Genomic DNA, 25,955 nt, shown 5'->3' on the forward strand with positions numbered 1-25,955 from the left:
AAGAGCAGCCTCATCAGAACAAAAGGAGGTCCATCACCTTCTTTTTTACAAGGGACTTATGAGTTACGTTTCAGGAACAAATCAAATATTAGAATAAAAGATACTCCCAGTGCTTAATCTCTCAGGAAATTAGAAAGCTTTGGGGTCAGGAGCCAGGTACAAAGACCAAAATATATACTTCTTACCGTATCACAATATCATATTAAATCACAAAGAAAAATCAGTAATTTCTATGATGAAATATGATGACATATTCCAATCTACAACCTCTAACCATCTGAAGAAAATTAAAAATTCATGCAATTAAAAATTAAAAGACTTTCCCTCCTGAAACTTGCAAAGCTACCTCTGAAGTATCTCTTTGTTGAAAGAGGAACAAATCAACTGAAATTTCAGACTACTCAAAAATAAAAATAATTAAAATACTACAGACAGGAGATACAGGGTTTTTAAAAAAATAGTAATCAAACACAAATTATAGCACTAAATATTTCTATCACAAATAATAAAAGAATGAAAAGAATGAATGAATTTCCAGCCAAGAAACTACAAAAAGTAAAACAAAACAAATCACAGTAATAGACCAAAGACAAAAAGGATTCAAGTACAGTACAGAATAAAGAACACATAATTAATACATATTGTATATCTGAAAATATTTATCAAATACAAAAGTGCTAGCTAAAGTAATCAAGGAAAAGGGAGAAAGTGCAAATGTAGGAAACATAACATGAAATGAGTAACAGAGCAAATTGGGAAAAATCACCGCTAGACGCAGAGATCCTGCTGGTGGTGGCCTGGCAGAGTCCCTGCAGGTGCCAGCGGTGCACCACCCTCTCTCCACCTGGTGAGAGGTGGACGCAGTGGACAGCAGCCCACACCAGCCAGAAGCAGAGGCATCTTCCTGCAACACCCACACTCCAAGGACTGGAGCTTCACCTTGCACTGTGTCCCAATAGCCACAGGCTCCAGAACTGACCTGGCCACCGCCTCTCCCCATGCTCTCCAAGCCGGCTGAACCTGACAACCGCTGCACCCCCAGCCTACCCTCACCACCACCACGTCCTCTAGTCACTGCAGTGACCAGAGCAAGCAGGAGGGTGAGGCGCAGTTAGTGAGTGGTCCTTGGCATCCAGACTACCAGATTGTCCAACTGGAGTACAGAGCCAGAGGAATTGGCCAATGGTGCTGCCACGATGGCTATTTGGAAAGAGGCTGGAGTGCAGGAAATAGTTAGTACCTAGGCAATATTGGAGAACCAAGACAGAAAGGCCAGAAGACAAGTGTATGTTCTGTTCTGACGGTCACTGAACTGTGAGGAGATTGGAAATGTTCTACAACTCAGGGGTCCCCAACCTCTGGGGTCTAATGACTGATGATCTGAGGTGGAGCTAATGTAATAATAATAGAAATAGAGTACACAATAAATGTAATATGCTTGAATCATCCCCAAAATCATCTCCCCCCCCCATCCATGGAAAAATTGTCTTCCACAAAACCAGTTCCTGGTGCCACAAATGTTGAGAACTGCTGCTGTAACTGTAGGATAGAGAATGGTTCAAGGGAGTGGATGCAGTCAAAGTTCTGGAATGTCATAAACCTGCACTTGCGGTGTATATGCAAAGCAAAAGCTTGGTTGTTGCCAGCCAGTGGAAATTCTAAGCCCTGGTCCCACATGACCCACCTCCAAGATAATAAAAATACATCTACAACTGCAGAACATTCCTCTGGATAGTGTAAGATAAAGACAGTGAAGAGGCTGTCTACCAAAGATACAACAGAGAGGGAGTGGGGAGGTGCAGGTGGGTATAGAGGTGTTGGGGAGATGCATTTTTTTCAGTTGACACTTCATAAGGAAACAATTTTATTTTACAAATTCCAGTTGGTGGTTATTTCTCAATTATCCAATAACTATTTCGACAAATTAGAGAGGCCTCTGCTAGTACCAAGGCTCTGATTCCTCATAGAGTTCAGGTGAAGAAGAGAAGTCTGCTCTGGATCCCTTCATGGTCACCAAAACTGTTAATTGAAATATCATATGGTATAATATGAGAGTTGTGAGTTTAAGTTTTATTTGGGACAAAATGAGGGCTATAACCTGGGAGACAGCATCTTAGGTAGCTCCGGGGGAAGGTCAATATTATATACGGTTTTAATAAAGGGCAATAAATGCAGTCAAGCACACATTTTGGCAGAGGCTTGTTGCTAGCCACAAGGAACAGGTTTCAACATTAATAATTTTAGTGCTTTTCTAGACGTGAGGAGATGCAAGATTTTGAGCTCATAAAATCTTCTGAAAATATCTAACTATCTGAAGGTGTAATTAGATATTTGCCAATTTTTCCCTTGAACAGTGTTGATCTCGACTCCGGAATACTTTCAGGGTGTGCTGGAGGTCAGCAATTGCAGTGGCTAATAAGTTAATTCTTACAGAAGCAGATGGCAAGTGCCAATTTTTAGTTGGTAGCTTCTATTAATTTGCTAGAGTGGCTTACTTAACATAAAAAAGAGAGCTTTGTTGCTCTCAACACAGGAAACTCCAAGGTTTTAAGAGCTCTGTGCCAGGAACTAAGATGAAGACCAAATATATATTTCTAATCATATCACAATATTACAGTGAAGGAAAAAATAAGCACACTAGATAAAATTGAAATTTCTATCACCTTTAGCTACAGTTGGGCTTTTGTGGTGGTGATAAAGATGTTCTATAGAGATAATAGTGATGGTTGCACAAATTCTGTGATAACTATAACTCAGTGAGATGTACACTTTAAATAGATGATTTAGATGGCATGTAAAAGCTATCTCAATAAAACCATAAACAGAGAAATTTTAACAGATGATTTAGAGCTAATCAATAGTGTTATGACATTTTATCCTATATTTTCTCTGCAATTCTTCCCCAGCACATTGTTCATGTGCCATATGAATTTTATGATATCAGAGTATAATTATTTATTTCTCCTTTACTCACCAGACTGTAAGAGCTGTGAAGATGTTGTTTGACATAATGCTGTATTTCTAAAACTAGAACAGAAAAAGATCCTCACAAATGTTATCTGAAATGATCAATAACCCAGTAAAAATAAGCCTCCATATGAGCTGACACAAACTAACCTCTCTGGCCTCCATTACTGCCCACTCTGCCTCAATTTTGAGTAACTTATTTTCAGAGTGAATTTATGGTATGATTTGAACTGAAATAGAATGCCACTTACCAAAATGGGAAGGGTTGCATCATATTTCACTTGTTTAACTTGATAGAGTTTTCATTAACACTTTAAAGTTCAATACTAAACAAGTAATACACTTTTTGTTCTTTTAAAAAAAATCAAAAGCATTTCACTCTTGTGTCTCACAAATTACATTTTCTGGGAAAAACTGTAAATCGTTTAGCAGATTTATTACAGTTCTTTTAGCAAAGTCCAAAGCCCAATATTGTAATTCAGAGTCCAACACTGACTTCGTGGTATTGCTCAGTACAAATTTTTCACAAAGTACACTTTTAACAGATTTAACTGTCAACTGCTAAAGTTACCTCAGCAAAATATTTCCCTCCATGAGTTAATGAAACCAGCTACCTTCCTGACCCTCCAACAACTTGGAGAAGCAGCTTCTATGGCCCAGCTTCAGAGGTGACACAGGGCCAGTTGAGGAGAAAGTGTGGCCAGGATCAACACACACTTAGTGTGACACTGTAGCTGGAAATATTTTTCCTTTGAACTTTTCTGGATAGTCATTTTGCCTCTTCTTAGGGGTCACCTGCTCAGCCTTGATGGCCTTTCAGGACCTCCTGGATCAAGTTGGAGGCCTGGGGAGATTCCAGATCCTTCAGATGGTTTTCCTCTGTATCTCCAGCCTCATAGTCAGCCCTCACATCCTACTGGAGAACTTCACTGCAGCCATCCCTGGTCATCGCTGCTGGGTCCACATCTTGGACAATGACACTGGCTCTGCTAATGACACTGGGACCCTCAGTCAAGATGCCCTCCTGAGAATCTCCATCCCACTGGACTCAAACCTGAGGCCAGATAAGTGTCGTCGCTTCAGCCGCCCCCAGTGGCAGCTCCTCCACCTCAATGGGACCTTCCCCAACATGAGAGAGCTGGACACGGAACCCTGTGTGGATGGCTGGGTATATGACCGAAGTACCTTCTCCTCCACCATCGTGACTGAGGTAAAAGTCTTCATTTACCTCCTGTGAGTACATGGTCTGAGTGTTTAGTGGTAACAGAGGAATGAACATGCTTCTATCCTTTAGTCACTAGGTAGGAGTTCGTTCTTTGTTGTTCTGGCAAACATTACTTACGTCTCTATTAAATGATGGATTCAGAAATAGACATGAACCCTGCTTTCACAGTGCTTTTATTCTTAGGAAGATCAGGTTTAAGCAAGGATTACACGATATTTGGTAGTGAGTTAGAAACATCTGGAGGTTTAACAAAAATCTCTATACCCAAGACTACCTCAGAACTATCATATAAGAACATCTGTGGCAAAATTCAGGCATCAATAAATTCTTAAAACTCAAATCGCTGCACTCTGTGGCCAACATTTAGAACCAATTAGTATGCAGTGAAACAGGGCATTAATAGAACTTACAGATTGAGAGGAGGCTTCCCCAAAAAATTAATGTTTAAACTGAAGTCTGAATGAGAAGATAAGCTAATGCAGAAAGGGAAGATTAAGAGGAAAGTAGAGGCCTGATATTAAATTTGCAAGTAATATTAAGGTGTTTCCACTGAGGACTTATAAGATGCTATAGAACTCTCCTCTACTGGTTCTCCTTCTCTTCCAGTGGGACCTGATTTGCGATTATCAGTCACTGAACTCAGTGGCTAAATTCCTACTCATGTCTGGAATGCTCGTTGGAAGTGTCATATATAACTATTTATCAGACAAGTGAGTATCTCTAGATAATAGCTCTTTTTATTCCTGGGTGTTTTCATCAATTCAAGAATCATTCTTTCATTAATGAATAAATATAGCAAATTTCACCATCCTAGAGCCACCCTGGTCTCCAATCTTTTAGAAACACAAACAGAGAATTAATCAGTGTGGTGAATGCTATTTTTTCAACATTAAGTTTTGTATACTAAACACAATAATGATATTTCCATCAGATCTGGAAGCACAGCAGGACAGGATGTGGAAAGGTGGTGCTGTAACATGCGGTTTAGGAGCGTGAGAAAGAGTTATCTATGGAAACAGAGAAGAAGATGCTTCATGGCATGAGATTCAGCCTGTCTGAAGACACAGATATGGAAAATGACTTTGCTGGGCCTTGGTTCGGGCTGCCACGTTCAGTCCTTCCTGGACTCTATGGGATGAATGACTGTGGCTTCTTAGAAAATTTAGAATATTAAAATCATAACAAGAATCTTTTCTGACCACAGTATGAAACTAGAAATTAAAAAACAGGAGGAGATCTTTCACATCAGGCTAGCCTTAGCCTGCAGAGTCTTAGAGTCCCTAAATCCCCTGTGTCCTGACGCTGAAAAATCTTCTTACTATGCTAAATACATCTGTTGGCACAAGAAATATTTATGGTGTGTGAAAATTTCTAATATTGCAGCCTGTCTTATTTGGTTTCAATTGGTGTTGAAGATTCACTGGTAACAGAGTAGAGAAGACACTTTGTTATGCTCAGGTTATGAACAAGAAGGCTGCTTCTGAGATCTGTTGTTGATTCTTCTAGGTTTCAAGTGTGAAGTTTCACTTGTTAAAACATTCCCTAAGTTTCACAATGTGCCCTTTCTTCATGTATGATTATAATATATTGCTATCGGTTCCATATTCTGACCTGTACTTGTTTCTCAGGTTTGGGCGAAAGATGACTCTTGGGTGGTGTTTGCTCCAGCTCGCCATTGCTGACACCTGTGCAGCCATTGCTCCCACCTTCCTCATTTACTGCTCGCTGCGCTTCTTGGCTGGGCTTCCTGTCCCAGCCATAATAGCAAACACTACTATACTTGGCAAGTCAACACTTTGGATATTGTACATTTTGACTTGACTGTGATGGTGACATTCCACCTTGGCTTGAGGTCAAAGTTCTGTTTGTATTTTCTTTCAGTTTTAGAGTGGACGGTGCCCCGATTCCAAACCGTGGGAACGGCACTAGTAATCTGTGCCAGCGGTGCTGCACAAATGCTCTTAGGAGGTCTGGCCTTTGCCATTCGAGACTGGCACACCCTTCAACTGGTGTTCTCTGTGCCATTATTTGTCAGCTTTCTGTTTTCAAGGTATAAGCTCTCCCTGAGTATTAGAAGGTCCTAGAATGAAAGAAGCATGGGAATTCCCCAGCAGTCTAGTAGTTAAGACTCCCACCTTCCAATGCAGGGAGTGCAGGTTCAATCCCTGGTCAGGGAACTAAGATACCACATGCTGCAGGGTGTGGCCAGAAATTAAAATAAATAAATAAAACTTGCGAAAAGTAAAAGAAAGAAAGAAGCTGGAATCAGGACAGTTGAATTCTGTTTGGTCTTTGCTCAACCCTTGAGCATGTACTCTACTAATCTGTACAATTCAATAGGCTAAATAGACAGAGTTGCCAAAAAATATTATGAACATTAAATTTGAATTTCAAATAGGCAACAAATATTGTTGTATAATAATATGCCAAATGTTACATGACATATAGTTACAATGAAAAGTATTCATTGTTTGTGTGAAATTTCCACTTATCTGAGAGTTATGTATTTTTACGTGCTAACTGGATGAAATGTAGGCTATCTCATCAAATTCAAATTTCAGATAAATAACAAATAAAATTCTAGTATAAGTATGTCCAAAATATTTCTTGAAGTTATTCAGTTTGTTTGATTAAAAATTTAACTAAGCACAGTATACTTTTATTTGGTAAAATTGCCACATCTCCTGAATAAGAGGGGAGCCAATAAACCTCCTGTCTGTGTCATCCTTACACTTTCTTTGTTATGGTACAAGAGGAATAATTTTATATTTTCTGGTATAATCTATCAATGATGATAGGAGGAAAAAGGCATCTACAGGGGAGGAAAAACTTCCTTCTATCTTCTTACATTCTGTGGATAGCCTTGGACACAAGAGAGATTAACAGGAGAAATGCACACAAATGTATTTAATATTTTTACATGTATAAATGAGTCTTCAGAAGGAAAATTAAAACCCAAAGAAGCCATTAAGCCCTAAAGCTTATATGCCTTTTTACATTAAAAGCAATCAACTGTGAGTATGTGACAAGACAAAGAGGAAAGGGCAGTAATTTATGGAACAGTGACTAGAAAGCTTATGGAAAAACTAAGGAAAAGGAAGAGTGGTTTCAGCAAGTTTGTTTTACAGGTCTGTTTTGGCATCACTTCCCAGTTTTTGGTGATAAAACTGTTCTTCCCTTCCTGACACAGAAAGGGCATCTTTCTCAGGGGAAAGTTTATGACCTACTTTTAGGTAGAAAGGAGAGGTCAGAGAGTTCTCTTCCTGGATCTTCCACTTCTCAAGTGCAGTGCCTTCAGCTCAAAATTATCAATATACCAAAGCATCATTTTTTTTTTGTATAGCACATTCCAAACCCCTTCATATTTCTGGACAAAAGTTATGAAAAACAGGAAAATGTGAGTTAGTTGTACTCTGTCCTCTTTGATTAGGTGGCTGGCAGAGTCTGCTCGGTGGCTGATTATCACCAACAGACCCGAGGAGGGCTTAAAGGAGCTTAAAAAAGTTGCGCACAGGAATGGAAGGAAGAATGCTGGAGATACCCTAACCATGGAGGTGAGGAGGCTGAGAGGTGGTTATGGAATATAGGGAAGATATAACATAACATCTATAGGTAGTTAGTATCTATAAGAATGGCAGGTAAGATCACAGGTGTGGTTGTAGGTCTTCTGACCTTATCATCCTGGTTTTCGAAGAGTGTTAACATCATTTGAGCTAAAATTAGAGAAGGATATGCAGTTGCTAAAGGACTGGACACACATCTTAGTCAACGGAAGCAGAAAGCACTGAGCAATAATAATCATGAAGATTGTGTATTGGTCTCATTCTGTGTATGAGAAAGTAATTTATTTTTTTTTTTTACTTTATTTTACTTTACAATACTGTATTGGTTTTGCCATACATCAATATGAATCCACCATGGGTGTACACGTGTTCCCAATCCTGAACCCCCCTCCCACCTCCCTCCCCATACCATCTCTCTGAGTCATCCCAGTGCACCAGCCCCAAGCATCCCATATCCTGCATCAAACCTAGACTGGTGATTCATTTCTTATATGATATTATACATGTTTCAATGCCATTCTCCCAAATCATCCCACCCTCTCCCTCTCCCACAGAGTCCAAAAGACTGTTCTATACATCTGTGTCTCTTTTGCTGTCTCGCATACAGGGTTATCGTTACCATCTTTCTAAATTCCATATATATGCCTTAGTATACTGTGTTGGTGTTTTTCTTTCTGGCTTACTTCACTCTGTATAATAGGCTCCAGTTTCATCCACCTCATTACAACTGATTCAAATGTATTCTTTTTAATGGCTGAGTAATACTCCACTGTGTATATGTACCATTGCTTTCTTATCCATTCATCTGCTGATGGACATCTAGGTTGCTTCCATGTCCTGGCTATTATAAACAGTGCTGCGATAAACATTGGAGTATGTGTGTCTCTTTCAATTCTGGTTTCCTTGATGTGTATGCCCAGCAGTGGGATTGCTGGGTCATAAGGCAGTTCTATTTCCAGTTTTCTAAGGAATCTCCACACTGTTCTCCATAGTGTCTGTACTAGTTTGCATTCCCACCAACAGGGTAAGAGGGTTCCCTTTTCTCCATTCCCTCTCCAACATTTATTGCTTGTAGATTTTTGGATCGCAGCCATTCTGACTGGTGTGAAATGGTACTTCATTGTGGTTTTGATTTGCGTTTCTCTGATAATGAGTGATGTTGAGCATCTTTTCATGTGTTTGTTAGCCATCCGTATGTCTTCTTTGGAGAAATGTCTGTTTAGTTCTTTGGTCCATTTTTTGATTGGGTCATTTATTTTTCTGGACTTGATCTGCAGGAGTTGCTTGTATATTTTTGAGATTAGTTGTTTGTCAGTTGCTTCATTTGCTATTATTTTCTCCCATTCTGAAGGCTGTCTTTTCACCTTGTTTATAGTTTCCTTTGTGTGCAGAAGCTTTTAATTTTAATTAGATCCCATTTATTATTGCTTTTATTTCCAGTATTCTGGGAGGTGGGTCATAGAAGATCCTGCTGTGATTTATGTCTGAGAGTGTTTTGCCTATTTTCCTCTAGGAGTTTTATAGTTTCTGGTCTTACATTTATATCTTTAATCCATTTTGGGTTTCCTTTTGTGTATGGTGTTAGAAAGTGTTCTAGTTTCATTCTTTTACAAGTGGTTGACCAGTTTTCCCAGCACCGCTTGTTAAAGAGACTATCTTTAATCCATTGTATATTCGTGCCTTCTTTGTTAAAGATAACGTGTCCACAGGTGTGTGGATTTATCTCTGGGCTTTCTATTTTGTTCCATTGATCTGTATTTCTGTCTTTGTACCAGTACCATACTGTCTTGATGACTGTGGCTTTGTAGTAGAGCCTGAAGTCAGGCAGGTTGATGCCTCCAGTTCCATTCTTCTTTCACAAGATTGCTTGGGCTATTTGAAGTTTTTTGTATTTCCATACAAATTGTGAAATTATTTGTTCTAGCTCTGTGAAAAAATGCTGCTGGTAGCTTGATAGGGATTGCATTGAATCTGTAGATTGCTTTGGGTAGTATACTCATTTTCACTATATTGATTCTTCTGATCCATGCACACGGTATATTTCTCCATCTATTAGTGTCCTCTTTGATTTCTTCCACCAGTGTTTTCTAGTTTTCTATATATAGGTCTTTATTTTCTTTAGGTAGATATATTCCTAAGTATTTTATTATTTTCATTGCAATGGTGAATGGAATTGTTTCCTTAATTTCTTTTTCTACTTTCTCATTATTAGTGTATAGGGAAGTTTTGGCCACAGCAATCAGAGCAGAAAAAGAAATAAAAGGAATCCAAATTGGAAAAGAAGAAGTAAAACTCTCCCTGTTTGCAGATGACATGATCCTCTACATAGAAAACCCTAAAGACTCCACCAGACTATTCCTAGAGCTAATCAATGAATATAGTAAGGTAGTTCTCTTTTTAATTTTTTATGAACCTCTACACTTTTTTCTATACTGGCTTCACTAATTTACATTCCCACCAATAGTATTTAAGAGTTCCCTTTTCTCCACATTCTTGCCAATACGTGACATTTATCTTTTAGATGATAGCCATTACAACAGAATATATATCACTGTCATTTTTATTTTCATTTCCCTAATGATTAGGGAGGGGCTTCCCTGGGAGCTCAGCTGGTAGAAAATCTGCCTGCAATGTGGGAGACCTGGGTTCCATCCCTGGGTTGGGAAGATCGCCTGGAGAAGGGAACAGCTACCCACTCCACTATTCTGGCCTGGAGAATTCATGGACTGTATAGAGTCGGACATGACTAACTTTTCACTTTCACTTTCAGTGATTAGGGATGTTGAAAACTTTTTCACGAATCTATTAGCCATCTGTATATCTTCCTTGAAAAAAAAAATGTCTATTCAGACACTCTTCTCATTTTTTAATTGGATTGTTTGGCTTTTTGCTATTGAGTTGAATGAGTTCTTTACATCTTTCAGATTTTAATTCCTTATCAGATACATAATTTGCAAATATTTTTTCACATTGTGTAGGTTGTCACATTTTGGGGGGTTTTCCTGGTGACTCAGTGGTAAAGAATTCACCTGCAGTGCAGGAGATGCAGCAGTAGCAGCAGGTTCAATCCCTGGGTGGGGAAGATCCCCTGGAAAAGGAAATGGCAACCCACTCCAATATTCTTACCTAGGAAATCCTATGGACAGAGGAGCCTGATGGGCTAAGTCCATGGAATTGCAAAGAGTCAGACACAACTCAGCAACTAAGTGCACACATTTTTTTACTCCTAGTCATCTTTTTAATGAGAAAGAAATAGAGGCTTAGAGATGTCCTATTACCTTCATTAAAGTGTATATTTAGCATTTAGCAAAGCCATTGCATAATGACAGGTAATAAAGTCTGGGTATAAACCATACTACTCCAATGTCGCCCCTGATTTTTGTCCTCAGATTTAATTCTAGGCATCTCATTCATGGAGGCACAACATGCTAGGGTTTCCCTGAAAGAGGTTGACCCAAGAGCCAAAATTAAGTCTCTCGAGGAAATTATTCTCCTCCTTCCTGGAAAAAAAAAAATTCTGCCAACAGTCCCCTGAGAAGCAAGCTTAGTGCCAGACCTTCATGCCCCTCTGGTACAAGTGAAGCTTTGGGCCTAAATCTAATAACTATTCCTTTAGTCCCTTCCTGACCTAAATCTATAATCTCGACTTCCCTTTTGATGCCCAGCAGGCAATTTGAGTCTCTTATTGAAATTTCCTTGTCACTGCACAATTTCCCTTTACCTCCCTGATTCTCTGTTCACAGCACTTTACATCTTCATTACTCATCATTACATCTTCAGTGGCTATATTTTCTAGTAGAAACAAAGGGGAGTCATCTGTTGGGGGCCTCATACTGCCTACCATTGCGTGACAACTGAATAGCTTGTTGCTGTTTCAAAGGTCCTGAGATCTGCCATGCAGGAGGAGCTGGAAGCAGCACAGACCAAACCTTCTGTGTTTGACTTGTTCCGCACACCCAACCTGCGTAAAAGGATCTGTCTCCTGTCCTTTGTGAGGTGGGCTTCACACAATGCATGAGGGATGTTAAAATAGCAGAAACACGATTGTATTTGTTATTTCAGTATCTATGACATGCTAGAGAGACATATTTGAGATAAAGCATGAGGAAGTCAAGAACATGGTTGCTATGTTTGGAAAAAGTAAAACAGTTTTGAAAAGACAAACACAGAACCAATTATACAGTGAGGAGTTCTATTTATCACATCACCCTAAAGGTTTATCACTAGAGATATTGCTGAGAATGTCAATCATGGCACAGATCTTGGCTATAAGTTTCTTCACTTGTTTTCATGTTAATTGAAGTAAAAATATAAACAAAAGTAAAGCGCTCAGATACATGCAGTTCAATGAATAGTTCCATATGTAAATATATAACCATCACCCAGATCAAGGTTTAGAAAAAAAGCTAAAATTCTGGAAGGCCCCATTATGTCTCCTCCATAACAAAACTCCCTGCATTCCCCCCAAAAGTGTAATAAGAATTATGACTTCCATCATCATATAATTATTTTGTGATAATTTTTAAACCATCACCTCACAAGGAAATGGTTTTTATAAAGTCCTCAAGATTTGTTTTAACAAGATACGTTAAGACAGGCAAACTTGGAAATAACTGTCATGAAGGAAGTTTTATTCACAAATCCCTAGAAAGAGGAAGTATGTGACAAGCCAGATGGGGCCATGCAGGGAAGCACCTGGCTGGGTCAATCAGAAGATGGCCCCAAACCTTTATTGGGGTTTTGTGGGAGGGAATGAGAGGAGATTATATGCTGAGGGTTGGACTGTTTGAATAATTTCAGCAGAATCTGTGATATAGAGATGGCTCTGAGTTGTTCAATGCCTGACCCTGGAGTTATTTAGGACAAGGAGAATATTGGCTTGGTGTGAGAGTTTGATAAAGGGGATGCTAGGGGGTATGGGCCCTGGATTGGTGGTTTGTATATCAAAGGTGCACTCACAGGGGAGCAGTTTGCCAACTTATCAGTGAGCCCTGGAAGAGGCAGACTCTCCACGATCAAGGCCCCATCTGCCAGAGAATCAAAAATACAGAAAATTTTACAGCATAATCAAAGTTGAAATATTCTACACATCAGACCATGTCTGTCTGAATACTCTAAAACCAAGCCTTAGCTTCCTGGCACAATATCATTATTTGTATGATTGGAGAATCTAAACTCATGACATCTGTCTTTCCTTTTTGTCCACCCACAGACTTCTAACCACCACAACAGTTTTTGGCCTGTCCCTCCACCTCCAGTTTGTGGGGGAAAACATTTTCCTACTCCAAATTCTCTTTGGCGTAGTCCAACTTCCAGGCAATTATGCTGCAGTTTTAGCATTGAGTCACCTGGGTCGCAGAGTAAGCCAGATGGTCTTCATATTTCTGCTGGCCGCCTCCATTCTCGTCCTGATCTTCATACCCCAAGGTGAGAAAATAACTCAGCGTGAAAAATAGGTTTCTCAGCATCCTCCCCTCAGGGACTATATGGATCACACCTACCTAAAGCCGGAAGGAAAGGCAGCATTGTGTTCTAAGGATTCCCTGAAACCAATCTAGGGGGTTAGTAAAGCTTCTGCACTTATGTTGCTGGGAAAAGAAGTATCAGAAGGAAGTAATTTTCCTCTGCCCTTTTAAGTTCTTCTGTCTGGACTAAGAATTAAATTGACATGAGACGAACTAACAGGAGAAAATCAAAAGTTTAATAATGTGTGTAAACATGGGAAAGTGAAAGTGTTAATCACGCGGGAGGATCTGCGACCCCACGGACTGAAGCCTCTGTCCCTGGAATTCTCCAGGCAAGAATACTGGAGTGAGTAGCCATTCCCTTCTCCAGGGGATCTTCCCGACCTAGGGATCGAACCCAGGTCTCCCATATTGGTGGCAGATTCTTTACTGACTGAATCACGAGGGAAGCATAGACCCAGGCAGAACTGAGTAACCTATGAAAATAGCCAAAGCCCCACCTTCAATACCATCTTCAGCTAAAAGCAAAAGAGAAAAATAGCATATTGAAGGGTAGTGGTTTGGAACTTCAAACGGGAGGAAGGCGATTCGCCTGGAGATGGAAAAGATGTCTGGTAAACAAATGTTCGTTTGGCCATGTAGAAACAGTGGGACATAGAGTGGATGCTGGTCTCTAGGCCCCACCGAGTTTCCCCCACCATACCTAGCACATGTTGTCTGCAGACATTTCTAGTGTTAGGTCTATTCCAGGACTAAGCCCTTTGCCTAAATTCTTTCATCAGCTAAGGAGGAGGTAAAAAAAAAAAAAAAAAAGACTTCCTGAGTCTTCTATTTCTCAAAACTAACCAACCTAAATTAACCTTCAGGCCAAAGAGATACATTTTGGGTTGGTGAGTTTTGCTCCCGTACAGAATCAAACATAATTAAAGTCAGCACAGACATGTGATTGTATTCATAACATCTGAGAAATATCTGGAAACTGGTGCCATCTGTGACTGGCAGTTTCTCTAGGACAGCAATTAATCACTTAGTGGTGGTGGTTTACTGACTAAGTTGTGTCCAACTGTTTACGACTTCATGGACTGTAGCCCCATAGACTGCAGCCCACCAGGTTCCTCTGTCCATGGGATTTCCCAGGCAAGAAAACAGGAGTAGGTTGCCATTTCCTTCTCCACGGGATCTTCCCATCCCAGGGACTGAACCTGTGTCTTCTGCATTGCAGGCAAATCCTTTACCCCTGAGCCACCTTTGGCCAATCATACTTTACACAGTAAGCAAGGAGGGTCTAGACCTTGTAATAGTCTCTCATGTGAAGACATAGTACTGTCACTTCCTCTGGCTGGGCTCTTTCTTGGTTCTATCGCTTCACTGAAAATGTATCCTCTGATCTCTATGTATATGTCTCATGTCTGGTCACCATTAGGGCAACTCTAGTTTAGGGGTGTCATCTTAACGTCAAGAAAATAAAATTCCCTGTCTTCAAGCAGAGAAGAGAACAGTAGGAACAAGGCAGAAAGCACTTAAGAGCCTGTCTTATGATCTATTTTACTAAACTGAACGATCACATGTAATGAAGAGGGAAACCCAGCTGTTCACATGCTTCACCTGACTCCCCAGTGCAGGGATGCACTTTATGGGGTCCCAGATTATTGGGGTTCCACTGCTCACCTTGAGTATTAGCAGTGATGCAAGTTTGCTGCCTAATGACAGAGCCCACCCCCAGTATTGTAGCACTCATAATGGAGTGCTACTCATAATGGGGGACATGCAGGCATAGAAAACAGACTCTCTGAAATTTCCCTTCTGTTGTTTCCAAATCAGGCTATTTTTCCCAATAGAGATTCTTATACTTGATTATTGAAACATTCCTAGATAAAGACACTCTCCAGATTATCCATTAATACAGGAGTCCTGTCCTTGTATTCATCTCTTCTGCAATACTAGTCCATGACAATATTGTGAAAGCTCCTAGGTTTTAATCTGTTGAGAGATGGATGAATCCTACACCCCTCAGTTATTGCTCACATGACCATACTGAAAGGTTGTTGTTGAATTATGACGCCGGGATTCTTGGCCCCCGGAGGAGAAGAATTCAATCTGGGGCCAGAGACGAGGCTTGATCGCTCAGAGCTTTTGTGTAATGAAGTTTTATTAAAGTATAAAGGAGATAGAGAAAGCTTCTGACATAGGCATCATAAGGGGGCAGAAAGAGTACCCCCCTGCTAGTCTTTAGCTGGATGTTATATAGTCACCAGCAGTCTGTTAATGAAAGAAAGGAATGTCTCAAAACTTAGAATGGCACCAGGCCCCTCACCCATAGGATGTATTTTGGGATAATCTTGGCTCCAAATGGTTCATCTTGGGCCATAAAAGGATTAACTTGAATCTTGAAGAACGGCAGAGCACCATACAAATAGTGTTATTTGCATAGATTAGAGGAACAATATCGGAGTATAACATACTGGTTTATCAAGTAGGTTCTGAGCCCAAAAGGCGGAACCGACCTGAAGACAGAGTTTGGGGTAAATGCATAGTACATTGGCATAGCTTAAGGTAAATATTTCCATAAGAAAAAGGCAATGGTAACTTCAAGTGAAACCAGGTGTCATTATGGCAACACAGAATTTTAAGAGAAACCTCCTTTTAAATTTGTATAGAGAAGGAAAAAATATCGCTAGTTTATTTCCTCCTGTCGCTTAAGAGAGATAAAAATGTCTGACACTTGCAGGCTATTTCCTCCATTTGGAGACCCCTGGCCTTCCTGCCTGTTGCCCTCTTAATCCTACATTCTGCCTGAAGGGCAGAGGAGACACTGGAGAAAATAAATGAAATCAAGTTCTGCTGGTCTCACCTTCCCTCTCCTTTTCTGGCAAATCTCAGAGAGGCAGGGACAGTTGATAAAATAATTCAGAGCCTTTTATTCACCAGAAGCCATACATTTCTCAGCCTATTAGACACCGCACATTTTCAGCCTCTGTGTAGTTTCTCTTCTATGTATTTTACACTTGAGAACAGCTCCAATAGGGTTCCCTGGTGGCTCAGAGGTTAAAGCATCTGCCTAGAATGAGGGAGACCCGGGTTCAGTCCCCTGGGTCGGGAAGATCCCTTGGAGAAAGAAATGGCAACCCACTCCAGTACTCTTGCCTGGAGAATCCCATGGAGGGAGGAGCCTGGTAGGCTACAGTCCATGGGTTCGCAAAGAGTCGGACACCACTGAGCGACTTCACTCTCACTTTCACTTTCATTTGATCGGGCTTCCCAGTTGTGCAGTGGTAAAGTCTCTGCCCGCCAAGGCAGGAGACCCAGTTTCCATCCCTGGGCTGGGAAGAGCCCATAGAGTAGGAAACATCAACCCACTCCAATGTTCTTTGTCTGGAAAATTCCACGGATAGAGGAGCCTGACAGGCTACAGCCCATGGGGTTGCAAAGAGTCAGACATGATTGATCACAGATGAACAGTGTGTTACAGGCTCTATCTCTATCTCATTTGTAATTATGGGGATGCTGATTCCTTCAGCTCAGATTGCCTGAGCCTCCCTGGTTTTCTTCTCTCCAGAAATGCAGACCCTGCGTGTGGTCACAGCAGCTTTGGCAGTAGGAGTTTCTTGTGCCGCATTGTCCAGTTGTCTTTCTCATGCATTTGAGCTGACTCCTACTGTACTCAGGTATGAAAATTCACAGATACCCTTTCAAAAACAGACCTCTGCCAGCTAACTGACACTTACTGGAGGAGGAAAACTAAGATTGGTTAGTTATGAGAAGTAACCAAGTGTAATAACAAAAACCTAACAATTTTTACCCAAAGTTTATTTAAAGTTTTTGCCAGACACTGGGTGAAGTCCTTATGTGTGAAATCTCATGTGATCTTCTGAACTACAGGAAGGGAAGATGTCATGAGTAACGGTAATTCTTAATAATCAAACTGGGTCATAATGCACTTAATTGCACTTGAATTTGAAAAAAAAATTGCTAGCAAAGTAGAGAAAATTTCAAAAGGAAGCATATGTGGTCAACCTTCTGTACTGCTATGCTGTCTCCAATAATCAGAGTAAAGTAATACATCACAAAATTACATGTGTAGGTTTTTACCTGACTTTCTTGAATTATTGTTTACACCCCAAGGGTAACAGCTCTGGGAATCATAGGATCTGCTTCTGCTGCCGGGACGGCCCTGGCTCCCCTCTTGATGATCCTAAGTGTGTATTCCACACACCTGCCCTGGATCATCTACGGAGTCTGCTCCATCCTCGGTGGCTTTGTGGTCCGACTCCTTCCTGAAACCAGGAATAAGCCTCTGCCCGACTCCATCCAGGATGTGGAAAATGAGTGAGTAAACCCTCAGGGTCTGTGACGAGGAGGGCAAAACATGAGTTGAGACACTGTCCCCCAAACAAGCTAAGATCTAAGCTATTTCCAGGTGATCTGTGCCTTTGGTTTAGCTACAGTCTCATCCCTCCCCACAGTGACCTCAGACTCCCCCAAGCTTCCCTGGATTACCCAGAACAACATCAGTATGAACTAGTAGGTTAAGTGGTGAAGAAGCCAAAATTAGATGCCCTGGTGTGACATACACACCCCTGAAGGTGTTTCACAAACATGCACTGATCCAAACACCAGATTCACATCCCTCAGACCCTGGCAGACCTCAGCCCAGTGAGGGCAGTAAGCTCTCTGAGACTGTTGGTGTCTGTAGGTCTGTGACCTGCCCAGGTCACTGAAGACCTGAGGGAGACCAAGGAGAAGAAAAGAGTCTCTCCCCTCCCCACCCTCCCCCCCCCCCCACACACACACAGTATATCTCGGGGAAAGAGTCTTATTGTGCTGCCTATGAGATTTGGACCATCTGACTTTCCCTGGAAGTGAAATGTTACAAAAAGAGAGAAGAGTAGTAAATATTGGAATTTTGAGTGATGAAGATTGGGAAATGATTCTATGACTTTCTGTGTACCATTTGCCTTTACCAAAAACTCCTTTGACCAATGCAAAGATGTCCAAACTCCAACACTTGAGGCAGGGTTCATGGTTTATAACCAAAACTGTACGGCAAAGGATAAGCTTGCTCTAAAGAATACAAGACATATATGTTTATTTGATATTTTTCCATTGTTGGTTTCATTGTACTTTTTCCAGGGGAAAATGTTCAAGGAAAGCAAAGCAAGAAGAAACCTTCATACAAGTGACACAGTTTTAAGGATTTCCATTAACTAACTGCTGATTCTAGAGCATAATAAAAGGGGAAAATGAGGTAATGTTTACATGCTGGAAATTTTTGTAAAATAAATAAATATTTAATAGAAAAAATTGATTTTTACAATTATGGGACTAAATTATGAAATATAAAATACCTCTGATTAACCACAATAAGAAATGTGGAGAAAACCATAATATTTTTAACAGATTTTGAATATTTGTATGATTGTAAATAATTAGCATGTCTCTGAATAAGAAGGTAGAATGGAACTGAAAATAACTTAGTCTTCCCCTAATTAATCAGTAGAATAATTGATGTAGTAATTACAATGATGAAAGTGAAAGAGGAGAGTGAAAAACTTGGCTTAAAGCTCAACATTCAGAAAAAGAAGATCATGGCATCCGGTCCCATCACTCACATGGGAAATAGATGGGGAAACAGTGGAAACAGTGTCAGACTTTATTTTGGGGGGCTTCAAAATCACTGCAGATGGTGATTGCAGCCATGAAATTAAAAGACTCTTACTCTTTGGAAGGAAAGTTATGACCAACCTAGATAGCATATTCAAAAGCAGAGACATTACTTTGCCAACAGAAGTCCATGTAGTCAAGACTATGGTTTTTCCAATGGTCATGTATGGATGTGAGAGTTGGACTGTGAAGAAAGCTTGCACCAAAGAATTGATGCTTTTGAACTGTGGTGTTGGGGAAGACTCTTGAGAGTCCCTTGGACTGCAAGGAGATCCAACCAGTCCATCCTAAAAGAGATCAGTCCTGGGTGTTCATTGGAAGGACTGATGCTGAGACTGAAACTCCAATACTTTGGCCACCTCATGCAAAGAGTTGACTCATTGGAAAAGACCCTGATGCTGGGAGGGATTGGGGGCAGGAGGAGAAGGGGGCGACAGAGGATGAGACGGCTGGATGGCATTACCAACTTGATGGACATGAGTTTGAGTGAACTCCGGGAGTTGGTGATGGACAGGGAAGCCTGGCATGCTGTGATTCATGGGGTCGCAAAGAGTCGGACATGACTAAGCAACTGAACTGAACTGAACTGGTCTGGGGGCTGCCTGAAATATTGGTCTCTGATTCACCAAAGATCTTGAGGCAGGAAAAGGAGTATAACTCAGATCTCAGACAGAGAAAAAAAGAAACTAAAAGTGATGGACAATGGTTATAGAAGCTCAGGGGGCCTACAGATCTATAGATACATGAGGCAGAGATCACTGGTGGAGAAATACAATAGGCCAGCCCAAAGTTCTGAGGGGAAGCTGCAGTGAGACTCCTGTCAAAATTAAAAAATTTAAAAGCAGTGTATATAGGAGATTGATAAAGCCATATGAAGACCCACACAGGATACATTCTCAGGAATGACCTGAACTGAAGCTTAAGCTTCCCCTTGAGCTGGTTTTAAGGCTCAAAACACACACTATGCTAACTAGTGAAGAACATCCCCAGCAGAAAGCCAATGCATAAAGATTTAGAGAGGTGGCTGTTTCTTCAAATGCCCAATTTTCAACAAAACAAGTTCTACAAAGTAACAGAAAAACATGGCACAATCAAAGGAAGAAAATGGTAGCAGAAATTACCCCCTGTAAACACAGGCATCAGACATACTAGACAAGGACTTTAAAACGACTGCCTTAAAAATGCTGAAAGAGCTAAAGGAAAACATGGAGAAAGAGCTAAACGCTATCAGGAAAACTGCATATGAACAAGTTAAGGACAGGAGATCAGTTCAGTTCAGTTCAGTCGCTCAGTCGTGTCCAGCTCTTTGCGACCCCCTGAATCACAGCACGCCAGGCCCATCTGTCCATCACCAACTCCCGGAGTTCACTCAGACACGCGTCCATCAAGTCAGTGATGCCATCCAGCCATCTCATCCTCTGTCGTCCCCTTCTCCTCCTGCCCCCAATCCCTCCCAGCATCAGAGTCTTTTCCAATGAGTCAACTCTTCACATGAGGCGGCCAAAGTACTGGAGTTTCAGCTTTAGCATCATTCCTTCCAAAGAAATCCCAGGGTTGATCTCCTTCAGAATGGACTGGTTGGATCTCCTTGCAGTCCAAGGGACTCTCAAGAGTGTTCCCCAACACCACAGTTCAAAAGCATCAATTCTTCGGTGCTCAGCCTTCTTCACAGTCCAACTCTCACATCCATACATGACTACTGGAAAAACCATAGCCTTGACTAGCCAGACCTTAGTCGGCAAAGTAATGTCTCTGCTTTTGAATATGCTATCTAGGTTGGTCATAACTTTCCTTCCAAGGAGTAAGCACCTTTTAATTTCATGGCTGCAATCACCACCTGCAGTGATTTTGAAGCCCAAAAAATAAAGTCTGACACTGTTTCTACTGTTTCCCCATCTATTTCCCATGGAGTGATGGGACCAGATGCCATGATCTTCGTTTTCTGAATGTTGAGCTTTAAGCCAACTTTTTCACTCTCCTCTTTCACTTTCATCAAGAGGCTTTTTAGTTCCTCTTCACTTTCTGCCATAAGGGTGGTGTCATCTGCATATCTGAGGTGATTGATATTTCTCCCGGCAATCTTGATTCCAGCTTGTGTTTCTTCCAGCACAGTGTTTCTCATGATGTACTCTGCACATAAGTTAAATAAGCAGGGTGACAATATACAGCCTTGACGTACTCCTTTTCCTATTTGGAACCAGTCTGTCCTTCCATGTCCAGTTCTAACTGTTGCTTCCTGACCTGCATACAGGTTTCTCAAGAGGCAGGTCAGGTGCTCTGGTATTCCCATCTCTCTCAGAATTTTCCAGTTTATTGTGATCCACACAGTCAAAGGCTTTGGCATAGTCAATAAAGCAGAAATAGATGTTTTTCTGGAACTCACTTGCTTTTTCCATGATCCAGCGGATGTTGGCAATTTGATTTCTGGTTCCTCTGCCTTTTCTAAAACCAGCTTGAACATCAGGAAGTTCACGGTTCACATATTGCTGGAGCCTGGCTTGGAGAATTTTGAGCATTACATAGAAATTATGAAAGGGAACCAAGCAGAAAATCTGGAGTTGAAAAATACAGCAACCACATTGAGAATGTGAGGATTTTGTGCAACCAATAATATTTAAAACAAAAAAAAATCAAAATTAAAAATGTGCAAAGGGGGTTTTCCTAGTGGTCCAGTCGTTAAGAATCTGCCTGCCAATGCAGGGGTCACAGGTTCACTCCGTGGTCCAGGAGGATTCCACATGCCATGGGGCAACTAAGCCTGTGCACCACAACCACTAAAGCCCAATTGCTGTAGAGTCCATGTACCACAACCACTATCGTGCTCTAAGCCTGAGTACCACAACCACCAAGCCTGTGTGCCCTAGAACCCATGCCCTGCAACAAGAGAAGCCACCATGATGAAAAGCTCTTGCTCAGCTAGATAGTAACCCCTGGTCACCAAAATTAGAGAAAGCCCATGTGCAGCAATGAAGATCCAGTGCTGCCAAAAGTAAAATAATTTAAAATGTGCAAATGATCTGAAAAGACATTCTTCCAAAGAAGGCACACAAATGGCTAGTAGGCACACATATGAAAACATGCTCAACATCACTAATCATCAGGGAGCTGCAAATGGAAATCACACCTGTTAGGGTGACTGTTACCAAAAAGAAAAAGGATGTATTGGTAGAGATGTGAAGTTATCTATTGCTGCAAAACTATCACTCCAGTATTTAGCAGCTTAAAACAAGAAACATTTGTCTTACACAGTTTCTGAGGATCAAGAATTCTGAAGAAAAGGACAAGCATAGAGACAGAGGATACATATAAGTTATGTTAGAAGTGTGGTTCAAAGCCCCAGTCATCTACCAATTATTACACTTCATTTCCCTTCACACCAAGCACCCCACGCCCACCTCCACCCCCACCCCCACCCCAGGTATCTGTCATGACTGGAAGACAGTGGAAGAAGATTATTGAGCTAGGTTCACATGAGGAATGACTCAAATATGTGTACAAACCACAGACTGACTGTTACTGAACTATTGGCCCACACTGGGTGACCTCAAGGAAATTCTCTAAATGGGCAGAGATTCAGGCATGACATCTGATCATCCACTTTGTGTGGAAAGAAAAGTAGCCTGCATAAGATATATTGTATATGAAATACAGAGGTTTTCAAATGGCTTAGCTTGTTGGTGATTTAGTCAGTCAGTCATGTCCGACTCTTGTGACCCCATGGACAGCAGCCTGCCAGGCTCTTCTGTCCATGGGTTTCTCCAGACAAGAATACTGAAGCAGGTTGCCATTTGCTTCTCCAGGGGATCTTCCCAACCAAGGAAGTGAACCCAGTCTCCTGCATTGCAGGCAGATTCCTTCCCAACTGAGCTGTTAGTCTGGGCCTAAACACAGAAAGAATGGATGATAGATGAATAGGAGGACTGGGCAGGAGGCACTTATGGGAGTGGCATGAGTTGTGAAGGTCTTTGTATCATTTTTATCATCCACTAGACACCAAACAGGATAGATGAGGCACTAAACAATGAAGTAACCAAATGACTTAGAGTTAATGCCCACCATTCTCTGTCACCAGCCTCTCCAATGTAAGCAAAATTGGCTTCCAACTAGAGGCAGGGATTGAGACTAGGTACAACCTCTGAACTAGCTGTCATTGCTGCCAAATGTCTAAACTGCAAGCAATAGAGTGTCACCAACATGGCACTTTTCCTCAAGGAGACAAACCAGTACTTTGATGACAAATTGATTAGATTAGATCCCTTTCATTTCTAGAGGAGTAGGGGACACCTTGAATAAAGTTAACTTGTATTCTGGGTTTAAGGATTTCTCTTTTTTACTTTCATGCCCTCAACCAACCCTCAACTATCCGAAGGCATTGAGAATGGATGGTCAGCCAAATATTGGATTCTTTTTTTTAAATATAAATTTATTTATTTTAATTGGAGGTTAATTACTTTATAATATACATTTCACTGAACCAGGAGACACACATGGAAAGAAAAGAAGCCTAGCAGTGAATTCATGACCATGGGATGCCGTAGTTCTATCACCCACTCTGCTACCCAGAAGGTGCCAGTCCCAAGGGCAGTGGAACAGCTTTGTGAAACTGCAGTTGAGATGATATTCTGCCAAAATGGGAAGCTTTTCTCAGGATGTAGTATATATTCCAAATCAATGACCAGTATATGGTGCTTTGTTCGCCCACAGGTATTTACCCTAAGAACAAAACGGCAGTTGAAATGGCTCAATTTATCAAACTCTCAGTTCCCCATATGGGAACTCTGTTCTTTCTCTCACTTCAAATCAAGTATCTGTGAGTATGTAGGTCCTGAGAGTCCCTTGGACTGCAAGGAGATCCAACCAGTCCATTCTGAAGGAGATCAGCCCTGGGACTTCTTTGGAAGGAATGATGCTAAAGCTGAAACTCCAGTACTTTGGCCACCTCACGCGAAGAGTTGACTCATTGGAAAAGATTCTCATGATGGGAGGGATTGGGGGCAGGAAGAGAAGGGGACGACAGAGGATGAGATGGCTGGATGGCATCACTGACTCGACGGACGTGAGTCTGAGTGAACTCCGGGAGATGGTGATGGACAGGGAGGCCTGGCGTGCTGCGATTCATGGGGTCGCAAAGAGTCGGACACGACTGAGCGACTGAACCGAACTGAACTGATACAGAATGGAAACATTTCCACCAGGAGACACCGGGAGAAACTCAAACATAAAGTTATGCCTACCCCTAACTCACATCAGATTTCTGGACTAAGAGGCTAGTAGGTAGGGAAGGTAGTCACCAATCAAGATTAATAGCCCTGATAAGCAGCAGGAGGTAGAGCTGATCTTTCCAGTGTGCTTACGTCATTTTTCTTTGCTATCTGTGTTGGGACATCTCTTAGTATTGCCCTGTGTAATTTTGACTATAGAGGGACATGAAAATTTGCCAGGATCTGAAAAAGAGCATGGTGAGTAGGACCTCTGATGCCTCAGGGATTGGATCTGTATCATTCCTCCTCATATGCAGCCCACACCAGAAGGTTGAGAGATGCCTAGAATGAATTGTGCAGGAGAGAGATGGTGAGTAACATTTGCAAACCTGATACCAGCTACAATGGTGATATCTGCGTGTAGATCATCACTCTAAATCTCTCTTATAAGTTCTCCCTAAAGGAGCTGTTCCCTGATAGAGGAATTCTTACAAATCAAGTGGATCTGTGTGGCACAAGTTGTGGGCTGTAATGGAAGCTCTGATAGGTGTGATGTATCACCTAGACTTCCCTTTCAGGGCCAAAATAGCAATTCCCTAATGCTGTGAGTTTGGACAAGTGGTAGCTTATAGCCTCCATTAGAATTGATCTAGGTCAAGGGGAACTATTGATAGCTCAGTTGGTAAAGAATCCACCTGCAGTGCAGGAGACCCTGGCTCAATTCCTGGGTCAGGAAGATCCACGGGAGATGGGAAGGCTACCCACTCCAGCATTCTTGGGCTTCCCTTGTGGCTCAGCTGGTAAAGAATCTGCCTGCAATGCGGGAGACCTGGGTTCAATCCTTGGGTTTGGAGGATCCCCTGGAGAAGGGAAAGGCTACACACTCCAGTATTCTGACCTGGAGAATTCCATGGAGAGTCGCAAAGAGTTGAACACAACTGAGTGAATTTCACTTCACTTCACAAGGGGAAATATATCCCCAAGGTTACATCCATCTAGTGAGGGGAAACCTGTATCTATTGACTAGTCAATGTGTAGTTACAAAGTTTCCCACTATGGTTTAATTCCAGACATTTCTGAAGAGCCATTCCATCTGCCCATGGAATCACTTAAGAGCTATCTATTGTGATTCAACATGAACCTCTCAACAATCAAGCTTCCGTCGCACACTTATGGAATGTAGGTCTAAAAGAAGGCTGCAATAAACCTGTGTGCACATTTGTCCCTTGGAACTTCTTTCTCAAGAAACCAGCCTGTGGAGTCCTGGCCCAAGGCCACAGGTGTGAGGCCTTTCACCAAGGCCACTGAGGCAAAGCCAAGAACCAAGTGTCACCTCCAGCACTGACTGAGCCACCTACAGGTGGCTACAGGTAGCATTGCCAAAGGCCCCCTGATCATCACCAGCAGGTTTCCTGGCCCCAAAGTAGGCAAAACTGCCCATACCAATAGTCACCCTATAGTACCCTAACCAATCACCTAATGCCAACCTTGAAGCAGGAATTTTCTTTGCCTTGTGGCTATAAAAATTGGCTACTAACTCACAAAAGGACTTCCTCTGTAGCTCAGTTGGTAAAGAATCTGCCTGCAATGCAGGAGAACTGGGTTCGATTCTTGGGTCGGGAAGATCCCCTGGAGAAGGAAATGGCAACCCACTCCAGTATACTTGCCTGGAGAATCCCACGGACAGAGGAGCCTGGCAGACTTCAGTCCATGGGGTTGCAAGAGTCGGACATGACCAAGCAATTAATACACCACCAACCACAGCCCACAAAACTATCACTTCTCCCTGGTCTGTCAGAAGGTTGGTCCACTGCATTGGCAGTGTCTTCATTATCTCTCCTCACTGCTCTAAATAAATTCACCCCTTCTGAAA

General features: G+C 41.6%; 1 protein-coding gene across 2 annotated transcripts; it reads left to right on the top strand.

Annotated features, from left to right (window-relative positions):
- Nucleotides 1-3,269: 3,269 nt before the first annotated feature.
- On the top strand, nt 3,270-25,955 carry LOC138426974 (organic anion transporter 7-like). Of its 2 annotated transcripts, XM_069566037.1 has the most exons (12): nt 3,270-4,177; nt 4,799-4,902; nt 5,821-5,975; nt 6,074-6,242; nt 7,623-7,746; nt 11,636-11,751; nt 12,968-13,182; nt 16,777-16,885; nt 17,343-17,546; nt 18,351-18,465; nt 23,586-24,452; nt 25,153-25,955. In XM_069566037.1, the coding sequence occupies exons 1-10, from the start codon at nt 3,776-3,778 to the stop codon at nt 18,409-18,411; spliced, it is 1,659 nt and encodes a 552-aa protein (XP_069422138.1). In that variant the 5' UTR covers nt 3,270-3,775; the 3' UTR covers nt 18,412-18,465; nt 23,586-24,452; nt 25,153-25,955. The 2 variants fall into 2 exon arrangements, with proteins under 2 accessions (XP_069422138.1, XP_069422137.1); XM_069566036.1 differs by lacking the exon at nt 23,586-24,452.

The sequence above is a fragment of the Ovis canadensis genome, chromosome 21 (genome assembly GCF_042477335.2).
Source record: "Ovis canadensis isolate MfBH-ARS-UI-01 breed Bighorn chromosome 21, ARS-UI_OviCan_v2, whole genome shotgun sequence".
In the NCBI taxonomy this organism is placed as follows: Eukaryota; Metazoa; Chordata; class Mammalia; order Artiodactyla; family Bovidae; genus Ovis; species Ovis canadensis.